Raw genomic sequence first — 14,184 nt, 5'->3', positions numbered from 1 at the left:
ATTTAGTATTTGTAGATTTGTGATCTGATGTAATACTGCTTCATCAATATTTATAAATTCCCTATACTGATAGAGATATTTATCTAACTACTGTTTATGTATTACAGGAACTGCATGCTGTTGCCACCACTCCAGATTTATATCCAATATTGGTTTCATTAAATGCTGTGAATTCATTACTAGAATTATTATCTCATCAAAATACAGATATAGCAGTTGCTGTAGTTGATCTTTTGCAGGAAATAACTGATGTTGATGTACTTCATGAAAGTAGAGAAGGCGCCGATGAATTAATAGGTATATTATTACAAATATAGATTTTGTAAACTTTTAGAAGTTCATTTAAGTAATTATATTTAATATATATATGTTACATTCAAGTAATATTTATTGTATATTTACTGGTTATATTTAGTTATAATTTTATTTGTGTCAAAATTTAATTTGTTATTCTAGGAGCATTAACTGAACAACAAGCTACAGCATTGCTTGTTCAAAACTTGGAACGATTGGATGAAAAGGTAAAAGAAGAAGCTGAAGGTGTGCACAATACGCTAGGTATAATAACATATAATAAGCATGATAATAAATAATAATGCAGGTTATATAATACTAATAATTTATTTTATAATATTGATAAATATTATAGCCATTTTTGAAAATCTGACTGAATATCTGCCAGAAATTTGTGATGATGTGTCTAAACAGGGTTTGCTGGCATGGTTATTGAAGCGTTTAAAATTAAAGGCACCTTTTGATGCCAATAAATTATATTGCAGCGAAATACTTAGTATTTTAATACAAGATTCTCCAGAAAACAGACAATTATTAGGAGATTTGGATGGAATTGATACATTATTGCAACAGCTCGCAGTGAGTTTTTAATATTGTGTTTGATAATATATATTAAACTGTATTATTATATAGATATATTATATTTTTTTCATATTTAAATTTTCATTAATACAGGTGTATAAAAAACATGATCCAGCTTCTGCAGAAGAACAAGAATTAATGGAAAATTTATTTAATTGCTTATGTAGTTCTTTGATGCAAACATCGAATAGAGATAAATTTTTGAAGGGTGAAGGTTTACAACTAATGAACTTGATGCTAAGGTACATTTATTGCCACATAAAAAAGAATTAGTCAAGCAGTCTGTAGAAGAAAATGTTTTTTATTACTTGTTGGATTAGGGGACTTTTTAATTTCTGTTAAATATTAATATAAATAATATTACAGTTTAATTTTTCTTTTTTAATTGACACAATACTTAATACATAGTGCTATATATATTTTTTACTTGTTGGATTAGGGGACTTTTTAATTTCTGTTAAATATTAATATAAATAATATTACAGTTTAATTTTTCTTTTTTAATTGACACAATACATAGTCAAAATACATAGTGCTATATATATTTTTTACTTGTTGGATTAGGGGACTTTTTAATTTCTGTTAAATATTAATATAAATAATATTACAGTTTAATTTTTCTTTTTTAATTGACACAATACTTAATACATAGTGCTATATATATTTTTTACTTGTTGTTCAGAGTTGTGCACACTGATTTAAGTCAAAATACATTGCTTTTGATTGATTGATTGATAGTGAGTATTCAACTCATATGATTTGGATAAAAATGTGATAAATTTCGAAAATTTTGTTTACTTTTAACTTATTATGATTATTATTTTATAAATTTCAATTATTAATTAATTAAATGTGCTGAACAACTCTATCATTTTCTTACTGTTTTTTTTATTGTTTGTCAATATTAGTTACGTGATTATTGACAAAAGCGAATTACACCAACTTTTAACAACAATTAAAAGCACAGATAGATGTTGTATTGTTTCTTTTAACAAAATACTTACATAATTATAATGGAAATGTAAGTAACTGCAAGACAAGTGAAAAGTTTAAATGCCATTTATATATTGTGTTGACGAATAATTGTTGTTTAATATTCAATATCAATTATTTCATCATTGATATCAAATACTAATAGATTCCTTTAAAAGTATTTTCCTTTTTATCATTAACTGATTCATAAAAATCATTTTCAGGGAGAAAAAATTATCTAGAAGTGGTTCCTTGAAAGTACTAGATCATGCTATGTCCGGCATTGATGGAAAAGACAATTGTTCAAAATTTGTTGATATTTTGGGGCTCAGATCTATATTTCCATTATTCATGAAAACTCCCAAGCAAAAGAAGCGATTACTCACAGCTAATGAGCATGAAGGTTAATTACTGTTCAATTTAAAAAATAATATATTGAGTTTTTCAAAATTAAATTAAGTTTATTTTTCTAGAGCATGTTGTATCAATTATATCCAGTATGTTGAGGAATTGCAGAGGATCACAGAGACAAAGATTACTTTCTAAATTCACAGAAAATGATCATGAAAAAGTAGGAATACTTTAAAGTTATTAATAAATATTTTTTTTTTTTTAGAAACTTATATTATAACACATCTTTAACAGGTAGACAGATTACTGGAGTTACATTTTAAATATCTCGATAAAGTTGAAGAAATTGATGCAACGATTGAACAAAAAAAGGTAATCATTATGAAATATTTTAGAATAATTATTCATTTTACACAATTCAATTTACATTTTAATTACAATTTCAGACAGCTGCAACAGATGAGGATGATGATGCAATATATATGCAGAGGTTGTCGGGTGGATTATTTACTTTACAGTTAGTTGATTATATAATTTTAGAGGTATGTTCTTCAGGCGCTTCTTCAATTAAAGCACGAGTAATGCAAATTTTAAGCCAGCGAGGTGCTTCAGTTAAAACCATCCGGCATGTTATGAGAGGTAAACAACTAACATGTATAAACATAATTTATATATATATATATATATATATATATATATATATATATATATATATATGAATTCTTGAAGGGCATCAAGTAAAAGTGTGATTTGATGATTTTTAAAACATTTTTATTATCCCATGTTTCAATAAGTAATCAAATAGTACTTAATAGTGATCTGGAACAGTTGCATTTCTCTACGTTTTTTGATACTTTTTTTTATAAAATAGTGACTATGGATGAAATGTGCTAAGTTGCAATTTATAATCGCTTATCTTTTTGGCATCATCATTGTTATGTGATGATTATTTTTTTTTGTTGTAAAAAGTAAATATCCACTGATGGCATAGAATTTTATGTATAAATGCATGGTATAATAAAGATGTTGTAAAAATATTTCTCATTTCCTTTTTTTTTGTGATATTATGGCCGCCACTATATAACGTGATGTCACGATAATACGTCACGTTACACCAGTTCCTGCTCTTTGACAGTATTATTTTGCATTATATGCTTTTTTTGCTGATTTATATTTATATGACATTTTTTATCTGTGTGTGTTTTTCATCTATTTGAAGGCCCATATAATTATACAATGAACAATACCTATATATATATATATATATATTATATTAAATTGTTTTATACAATCTATTCAGAAGATACATAGATCTTTCAATTAAATTTGTTTTAGAATATGCTGGTAACTTAGGAGATGCTGGAAGTAGTGAATGGCGAGAACAGGAGCAACAACATATCTTACAACTTGTTGATAAGTTTTAACAGAATTTTGTATGGTATGGTATTAGACAGAAGAATAAATGTATTTTTACCATAATATACCATTATTTTCATTTAATATTCAAAAATACTGTTTTAACATTCTTTGCAGTATAATAATATAAAATATAAAAAATACATTATTTTGATAATATTTTAATTACTTAGTAATCGATTCATTATATATGAATAATTTTTAATGTATATTTGTAGAAATGAAATTGAGCATTTTTAGAGTTTATTTCAATAATCTATCCATCTAATCAATGAGTTCATGATACTATTTAAACATTATGTACTGATCTTGTATTCAAAAATGATTCAAGACTGATAATATTAGATATTGAACCATTAGATATATTAAAATGAACATTGAAATAAATATTAATACTATATTCTTAAGTTACTGCTGTGTAAAGCCAAAATGATAGCATTTTATAAAAACTAGTAGAAAAATCGGAAAAAATATTAAAGGAATTATACAGTTTCTTAAAACGCTATTAGTTTATTTGTTTACAACAGTAATTTGAAGAATTTAATATTAAAATTTATTTTTATATTTAATTTAAAATATCGACCTATACATTAATATAATAAAGTTTAAATTTTAATATGATACAAATATTGTAATTATTTTATTATGATTATAATTATGATATTTAGTTGTCACAATTAGAGAATTAATTGCAAGATCGGTATTGAGGTGATTGACAAAAACATCTTTTTTAAAATAATAGTTAAAGAAAATCAATTAACAGTATATATAATAATAAAATATTTTATAAACAAGGCTGAAGAGCAAACATCAGGCTACCCCGAGGTAGAAAAGCTTCTGAGCCTTGTAAAAAGCCCAACTGCTAAGCTCAAGTGATATATAAATATTGAAATTGATACTTCTTATGAAAAGAATAAATAAATTGTAAACAATTAACTAGTACAAAAAAATTGTCGCAGCAATATATGTGGTGTGATTAAAATTTGCATAAGCATAGTTCTGGAAACTGACTCTAGAGTAAAATGGTTTTTATTTGGTAATATAAATTTTTAGTTAATCTATTCAATATTTGTACATCGAAGATTTAATATAAATTATACAAATTATATTTTAAAACGTTTTGCAAAAGTTAAAATTTGCATTTGCATTTTTGTAAATTGCTCTCTAAAATTACTATTCAATATAGTAATTTTAGAGAGCAATTTACAAAAATGCAAATGGAAATTAAATGAGATTATGCAAAATACAGCCCTGCTAGAATTGAATAAATGTAAATAAGGTCAAACTTAGAATATATATGTTCTAAGCCAAAATATCATCATTTCTGTAGGATACATCCTTCGCCTCGACCACAACACGTTGCTTAATGAATTCAGCATATCATCTCTTGCCACATGTCGTTTTATCGATAGTATTTTGTTCCTATATAAACTTTGTAATAATTCTAAAGACTGCCCTCAAATACCTAATTATATATCCTTTAACGTTTTTAGAATGTAAATAATGTCAAACTTAGAACATATACATTCGAAGCCACAATATTATCATTTCTGTAGGATATATCCTACTGAAATGATAATATTGTGGCTTCGACCACAGCAAGTTGCTTAATGAATTCAGTATATCTCATGCCACATGTCGTTTTATCGATAGTATTTTGTTCCTATATAAAGTTTGTAATAATGCTATAGACTGTCCTCAAATACTTAACCATATATCCTTTAATGGTATTAGATCATCTTTACGAACCAAAATATTTTCAATTATCATATTCTTGAATTTAATTCTCTGTTAAATTTGCCTATTACTTATGTCCTGTAAATTTAACACAATTAACAAAGATATTGATATTCATAATACTACATCCTACACCAAATAGAATAATCTCCACCTGCTCAACTTAAACTTTATTTTTCTTTTCAAATAAGTTCTATTATTTTATGTTGTTCTATGCTATTTTATGAAATTTTGTGTTATAATATAATGTGTTACATTATGTATTCTGTTGTGTTATATCTGTATTATATATATGATATAATTGTATTTATAAGACCTCTTGGAACTATCATGTGGGCTATGTGATAAATTAAACATATTATTCTAAAAATTACTATTATTAAAGCAGTCATTAATATGTCATGTAAAGATCTGATTAATATATGTTTCATTTTCTAATAAGCCTCATTTGGTTATAGCCGCTGGGATTAACAACTTTAATTGAAAGTGATAATCAAAAACTGAAATTCCATGCAAGGCTTTGCACCGTAGATAAATAAGCATAACTTTATCTTGTTTTATGCTATTTTATGAAATTGTTACATTATGTATTCTGTTATGTTATATCTGTATTATATATATATGATATAATTGTATTTATAAGACCTCGTGGAACTATCATGTGGGCTATGTGATAAAATAAATATATTATTCTAACAATTACTATTATTAAAGCAGTCATTAATATATCATGTAAAGATTTGATTAATATATGTTTCATTTCCTAATAAGCCTCATTTGGTTATAGCCGAAAGCATTAACAACTTTAATTGAAAGTGATAATCAAAAACTGAAATTCCATGCAAGGCTTTGCACCGTAGATAAATAAGCATAACTTTATCTTGTTTTATGCTATTTTATAAAATTGTTACATTATGTATTCTGTTGTGTTATATCTGTTGTAGTGGTATTCACCCTTTACAATAGTTATAAATAATATTATAAATTCGATGTAACGGTCAATATGAAAGACGCATTACGTTGCTGACTCACAGCTCATAGATTGTATTAGAGATATGCAACATTGTATGCAGGCCTGTAACGGTTTTCTTCGATAACAAACCACAAAACTACGTCTAAAGTAAACAGGAGTGAGTCATTGTAACGTATATTTCTAGAAGAATGATTGCGTCACCAACGGAGATTATAAAAAGCCGGAGGACGGGCAAAACGTGGTCACTCATAGCTTACTTGCCAAACAGTTCACATCACTCTGATTCAAAATATCAATTGTGTATTAAGTGTAACCAAGTAATGAATTAAATAAATATTAATAAAAGTCTTCAGATGTTTAATTAAATATTCCACAGTGGTAAAGTTTATGATAGCAGCAGAAGAACCTAAATTTTAATTGTTGACATCGTTGGTGTGAGGCAACATAATTGTTGGCAACGGATCCACAACATAAATTGTTGTTAGCCCAGGGTGTACAACACTGTATTATATATATGATATAATTGTATTTATAAGTCCTCTTGGAACTATCATGTGGGCTATGTGATAAAATAATTATATTATTCTAACAATTACTATTATTAAAGCAGTCATTAATATGTCATGTAAAGATCTGATTAATATATGTTTCATTTTCTAATAAGCCTCATTTGGTTATAGCCGATAGCATTAACAACGTTATTGAAAGTGGTAATCAAAAACTGAAATTCCATGCAAGGCTTTGCACCGTAGATAAATAAGCATAACTTTATCTTGTTTTATGCTATTTTATGAAATTGTTACATTATGTATTCTGTTGTGTTATATCTGTATTATATATATGATATAATTGCATTTATAAGACCTCTTGGAACTATCATGTGGGCTATGTGATAAAATAAATATATTATTCTAACAATTACTATTATTAAAGCAGTCATTAATATATCATGTAAAGATCTGATTAATATATGTTTCATTTTCTAATAAGCCTCATTTGGCTATAGCCGCTGGGATTAACAACTTTAATTGAAAGTGATAATCAAAACTGAAATTCCATGCAAGGCTTTGCACCGTAGATAAATAAGCATAACTTTATCTTGTTTTATGCTATTTTATGAAATTGTTACATTATGTATTCTGTTGTGTTATACCTGTATTATATATATATATATATATATATATATATATATATATATATATATATATATATGATATTGTATTTATAAGACCTCTTGGAACTATCATGTGGGCTATGTGATAAAATAAATATATTATTCTAACAATTACTATTATTAAAGCAGTCATTAATATATCATGTAAAGATCTGATTATTATATGTTTCATTTTCTAATAAACCTTATTTAGTTATAGCCGATAGCATTAACAACTTTAATTGAAAGTGATAATCAAAAACTGAAATTCCATGCAAGGCTTTGCACCATTGGAGCGATCGCCGAGATTTGTTTGAAAACATAGAGTACTTTCTTACCGACCCGTATTTCTGAACACGAACGCTACGTCAAACGCTCAAATCGTCAGTCGCATATGATTCTATTTACAGCCTGGATCGTAGATAAAACACTGTACAAAAATTGAACAAAATTGCCGGTGATTCGCGTTTATATATTTATTACAAATTTCCGATTATCAATTCTGGGATATTTACTAATTCGTACCATTGTAGATAAACAGTATATTGCGTGCTAACATATTTATGTGTGAACAATTTTTGTGTGCAAGTGTCAGAGAGCTTGACATTGGAGAAATGTAAGTAACACAAAAGTCATTGTTTTTTATATGGTGCATTTATTATTTATGCGACGTATGTAATTTATTATTCGAAATGTAAAATGTTTTCAGGTAATTTCATGAATTAAGCTACTTTTAACCTTAAAACGTATTGATTATTTATTAATTAGCCCTTTCACAATTTGTTATTGTTTTGTTTGTGGTTGTATTTAATTCAATGAAAACTTCGGACGAATATTTAAAATATGCTTAATTATGTAAGTTGTTTCGTTATATGCTCAGTGGCAAGAGTTATTGATTGCTAAATTTTATATACGTTGTATATATATATATATATATATATATATATATAATTTGTTTTTATTGAAAGTGAACATTTTGCAGTAGTTCACATGTTACTCAACTCAACTTTCTTATAATATTACTATAGTTAGGAATGAAAGGTTTGGGTAAAATTTTATTACATTTATTTATATGTCACCTGTCAATACATAAATAACATTAAAGTGTAATTATTATATTTCAATAGTCAAGATGTAGCATGATATTTTCGATTTAATAAGTATAAATTTAAATTCAGTTATATATTTGAAGTTTGTTTTTAAAAATGCAGTCTCATTAGTTTGCTTCTGCAGAATATTAGTTTCCTACTTCATTTTTTTTAAATAATAAATCAATATCGAATCAAAACAATAATTTCAAATAATTTACTATTAAATGCTAACTCTTAACTCTTTTTTACTTATTAATAATATAAGAAATAATGTAATAAATTCCATTTAGTAATATTTGGCGCTTTGTAACGCCTATGAATTGATATATAAGAAATTAGATATGGAAGGACCTTGATGTTTCCGGTAGTGTGAATATGCATAAATTATTGCTTGAACAGTTTTTATTATGAAAATATGTTCATAAATTCAATTTGAAATTCAGTTTCACGTGAAGGTTTTAAATAACTTTAAAAATATCATTTTAAACCAAAACTTTTCTGACATATTGAAGTATCAAAATTCACATTTCCAAATGTAATTATAATTTTTGTTTGAAAATGAGTAGGGTAGAGTAGGGATTAAGGGTTAAATGGTCCACCTCCGCTGTCTTAAAAACTAGTAAAGTTGCGAGTTTTTTAAGAATTTTTTTTCAAGTATAGAGATAAAGATATATAATCCGCCATCATCTCAATTCTTACGACGTTGCTATTAGGAGATAAACGGCAATGTTTAAAAATCCATAACAAAAATATTTTCTTTAGTTGTTCGTTTTTTGGTTGTAAGCACTGTTATTTAGTTTATGAGACCTTATTATAACTTTTAGATATTCGTTATTTAATTTTCAACTTAGAATCAACATTTTTTTATATAGCCTCTATAAAAGCTTACATGCCCGAAAACGTTAATCAAAAATGCAGACACACAAAACACACACACTCCTTTTTTTTTAGATATGCCAAAATGATCAGAAACGTTCAAAACTTGGAGAAATGCAAAAAAATTCATTTTCGATTTTTGACCCATTACTATAACTACCCCACGGAAGTTAATTAAGTTAACAAAAGCAATTTTACAAGAAATAAGTTCAACAAATACTTATTCTAACTATGCTGATAATTATTTCTGACGAAATAATAATTCAAGGTTGTATGCATTGCTATTTCTCTAAAAATGTACCCACGAAATTTATATTTTGCATTTATTGAATAATGTACCTATTATTTCATAAAATCCTTTTAAATTAAAAATAATTCATTGTATCGGTTTGCCCAATGGCTGTCCTCTCTTACCCAGCCTATGGGGTTAAAAGGAACAACTGACAAATTTTAAAAAAAAAAAAAAACATTTCTATAATGATGAATCAGCTGGGAGATGGCTGGGAGTTATATTGAACATAGTCAGGTAGTTTTTTGTTTGATATGTGTAAATTGTTGTGATTTAATTGTGTAGACGCCCGACACAATGTTCATTAAAAAGTCAATTAATTACACTACATACGAACAATCTTTTACCTAGAAGGACTGATATAATTTATTATTAAATGTTATTTAAAATTAAAATATGTATTATTAAAACTAGCTAGCTTAGTAGTCCAGTCATTATAGTAAGTTCACTTCGGAATTCGAAATACCCAGCTGTAAGTCTGTAATACCCTAAAATAGCATCCTAAAAGTTGTCTCAAAACCTACGTATGGTAGGGTGTACGTATCACATGTAGGTTTTGAGACAACTTTAAGGGTGCTATTTTAGGGTATTTACAGACTCACAGCTGGGTATCTCGAATTCCGAGATTCTTACCTAATTTGAGCTTAAATAACTGGAGTAGGAGAATTTTTTTATTGGTGTCAGGTAGAAGAAGATAGATGTATGAAATTTATGAGGCTCGAACTAATTGGTTTCACAATATAATTGCTCAAAGTCAAATTCGACCTTTGTGCCCCGCTCTATACTACTCTGTTTTACTTTATTAAAAATAGAATATTGTTGCTTTTGGTGTAACTCTCAATCATTTTACTTACAATTAGTAGTTGAAATCAAATAAAACTCAAATTGAAACATTTTTCGAAACATGAAGTTGAATTCTATTCAAATTACACTACTGCTTACTACTGAAAATTGATTTCACGATTTGTGGAATTTTAGAGAGAATCTGGCAAATGTCCCTAAAGGTCGAATACCTTAACAATTCTAAATAGTTACTTTAAAAGTAATCTTTTTGTTGTAACTTACAATAATGTAATTGTAATGAAATAAACATGATCTTGATAAAATCTTATCTCTATTCTAAAAGCACTTCTTGAAAACGTGACGGAATTAAAAACTGTTTTGTCATAGTTATATTCTCTACTTCCAGATTTATTACTTGGTTCTATTACCAAGTTTAAAGTTTAGTTAAAATATAACATCAGTGAAACAACTGCTCAATATGGTGGAGTTAATGAGTTTTCAAAAATAAACCTGACATTTATGCAGAATATTACGGCTCTTATATTGTAATTTTTAACTTCCCGTAGAGCAAGTTATAGTAATCGCAAAAAATCGAAAATGAAAATTTTTATATATCTTTACGTTTCAAAACCTTCTGAACATTTTGGCATATCTTAGAAAAAATGGATGTATGTGTGTGTGCGGATAAAATTTTTTGTCGATGATTTCGCAAACACCGATCAACCGATTTGAATAATTCAAAAAACATTCGATTCGTATTGATAAGGAGACATGCTCATTAGTTTTTGACGAAGGCAGGTCTAGCCGTTCCGAAGATACGGGGCAAAAAGTGCCAAAAATGGTAACTCAGTTTTTAAGAGAATGGAGCGTCCCATTTTAATAATTCAAAAAACATTTTACTTGTATTGACAAGATGAAGGATTGATCAAATGTTTATGATGGTAGGTCTAGCGGTTTCGGAAATCTAATGAAAAAAGTAAAAAAAAATGCAATTCGGCGGTTAAAAATGATCATTAGACATATGCACATTAAATTATCAGATATTTTATAGAGATTTTAACAATAAATATAAATTTTGTTTACATTCCTATGGGTTCCGTACCAATGTTTATCCGTTAGACGTCGACGCGGCGCTTACGCGCTTTGACATTTCGTCTCTATGCAGTTAAAGCAGTACGATTGCTTTGAAAAAAAGATCAAAATTTCCAAAATATGTCAAAATAAAGAAAACATTTTTTTTTCAATAAAAAAAAATTTTTTTTCAAAAAAGTAATTTTTGTCAAATTTATAGTGTTAATCGTTTAAATGTTAAATCGTTTTCAAAAAAATAATAATTTTTGGTACGGAAAGTTCCAGCAATTTGCCTTAAGGCACGAAGCCATTCGCCCCACTAGTTTAGTTTAAAAATTGTCTATAAACATACCGATCGACAACATAAGTCAAATATACTACGCCCAGATTACATCGAGCTTACAATCGCGCTTTTGCGATACTACGTTCATCTTGAGAGCTTTCGAAGCTTTTCGTGCAGCCAAGAAGAGAGCTTGAGCTTATCGCTTCGCTTCGGCAATTAATCCGCACACGTAGCCCTGAGTGCGTGTCGGCTAGCTTTTGGCTGAATGACAAGACGCATAAATTTATAGGGTTTCTGGGGTTGACCCGTCAATGGACACTGTTATTTATGATGAGTATTTGAGATGAGACAAACTAGAACTCGAAACGTTTGCTATATATATATATATATATATATATATATATATATATACATATACACATATATATATATATATATATACATATACATATATAGAAAATTTATATATGTAACATATACAAATTTATTTTTAACGATGTATTCATATATTTATTTTAGCATTACAGGCATAACGTCATTTATTAAATTTTATTTATATATATTATTTGTTTTTGTTCTGCTTTCAAAAAAAAATGCAATATGCAGTAGTTATTACTAAACATGAACATAATTTTTTAAATGCGTATGAAGTTTATCCAACGATTACGAAATACCTTTATTTGTATTATTTTCTCGATTTATCGCAGACTTTCTATACATCTTATGCAATTGTTTTTGTATACAAATAACAAACACATTCATATGAAAATAGCACATAATTATAAATAGCATGTCTTGTAAATGGTTATTCATTGTTTAACCGTGTTATCTTTAGTACAATGTATGCACTAAACTTCTTCATTATAAGTTTAACTGTTGATTTAATTTTAATTTTTTATCTACCGAGAAGTTTGTTTTCATCACAAATATCCAATTCGCTAATTTTATGTTTTTCTCGACGTTTCAAACCATTCTGAATTGAAGAGACCAAATTTGGAAAAAGTATGTGGTGTGTGCGTGTATGTGAACAGATTTTTTATCGTAACTCGACGTTTTTTCAAAAACGGCTGGACCGATATCAAAAATTTAAAAGCCATTCGATGTATCTCGATAAGTACTAGCGTTTATCAGTTTTGTGCGACGATCGGCCGAGTCGTTTCTTTATAAATAGCCGAAAAGTGAAAAATTTTTCGTCCACTGAATCGATTTTGAAAATTCAAAAACCGCTCGAAAGATATTGGTTGGGAAAGATACTGATTAGTTTTTGGTAGAGATCGACCGGGCCTTTTTCTTATAATACAGTGTTAAAAAATTTTTTTGTCTATTTTTATTATTGTTTTGACGGTAGACACCATAGTCTTCTATATCATACTCAATATCAAATATACGGCACACCGACAACTCGTTTAGCTTTAAAAATTTGTCAAAGGTGCAAAGTTTGCAAAAATTAGTACGTTATTAGACTTTTCATCGACGTTGGCTCAAAAACGCCTGAACTCATTTCAGAAATTTAAAAGCCATTTGATGCATTTCGGTGAGGATTATCGTTTCTCAGTTTGTGCGACGATCGGCCGAGCCGTTTCTTTGTAATTAGGAAAAAGTGTTAAACTTTTTCTCCATATTTAAGCTCATACTACCGAATCGATTTTAAAAACTCAAAAACTGTTCGAAAGATAATAATTGAGAATGGTACTGATAAGTTTCAGGTTAAAATCTACCGAGCCGTTGTCCTGTAATTAACTGTTGAAAAAAAATAAAAGCTGATTTTTATGGACGATATATATCATGGTCTTATAGAATTACTGAATATTACGGCCTCACGACAAGTAGTTTAATTTTTTTAAAATTTCATATAAATATTTCTTGTGGAGTATGATCCAGCTTGTACACCTGTCTTTGAATCTATTATTACATAGCAGAGTACATATATAATTATTATTGCACCAAGGCAGGTCCAGCGAATTGTAAACAATTCATTTTGCGTCACTTTTCTTGTTTATAGTTTTTTCACGTTCACACATTTTTCTGTATTTTCTTGTTTTAAGTAAGTATTTATAATATACATCTTTCTATATTCTACGGCTGCTATTTTAGATTCGATGACTTCTTGAGGCAGATAATTTTCTTCCAATATGGGACCGCCTGATAGTCCTTTTTGTTTCATAAGCAGTAAAGTTCTCTTATACTGTACTTACATCTAGTTACATCTACATTGTATTTGTGCATGCACAAAAGCAACTTTGTTTGTTCACTACACAGTGCTTCATTTTTGTATTCAGTTTTTTATTTGTACAGTTATCACAATTGTCGATT

General features: G+C 27.6%; 1 protein-coding gene across 2 annotated transcripts in view; it reads left to right on the top strand.

The window, feature by feature from the left end:
- Positions 1 to 3,657, top strand: part of LOC113371677 (beta-catenin-like protein 1) — a 36,725-nt gene extending 33,068 nt beyond the window's left edge. The window contains exons 4-12 of one of the 2 annotated variants that reach the window (XM_026612325.1): positions 108 to 297; positions 457 to 558; positions 650 to 873; positions 970 to 1,118; positions 2,073 to 2,251; positions 2,322 to 2,419; positions 2,494 to 2,571; positions 2,646 to 2,838; positions 3,535 to 3,657. In XM_026612325.1, coding sequence (XP_026468110.1) covers positions 108 to 297; positions 457 to 558; positions 650 to 873; positions 970 to 1,118; positions 2,073 to 2,251; positions 2,322 to 2,419; positions 2,494 to 2,571; positions 2,646 to 2,838; positions 3,535 to 3,623 — 1,302 coding nt within the window. In that variant the 3' untranslated portion in view covers positions 3,624 to 3,657. The remainder of the gene's footprint in view (positions 1 to 107; positions 298 to 456; positions 559 to 649; positions 874 to 969; positions 1,119 to 2,072; positions 2,252 to 2,321; positions 2,420 to 2,493; positions 2,572 to 2,645; positions 2,839 to 3,534) is intronic. The other variant, XM_026612326.1, reaches the window with a different exon arrangement.
- Positions 3,658 to 14,184: the final 10,527 nt, after the last annotated feature.

Source organism: Ctenocephalides felis, unplaced genomic scaffold (assembly GCF_003426905.1).
Source record: "Ctenocephalides felis isolate EL2017-DRISC unplaced genomic scaffold, ASM342690v1 CF-g0.4_SCAFFOLD_01492, whole genome shotgun sequence".
Taxonomy (NCBI): Eukaryota; Metazoa; Arthropoda; class Insecta; order Siphonaptera; family Pulicidae; genus Ctenocephalides; species Ctenocephalides felis.
The sequence above is the reverse complement of the archived record's forward strand: the minus strand, read 5'-3'. Positions and strand labels throughout refer to the sequence as shown.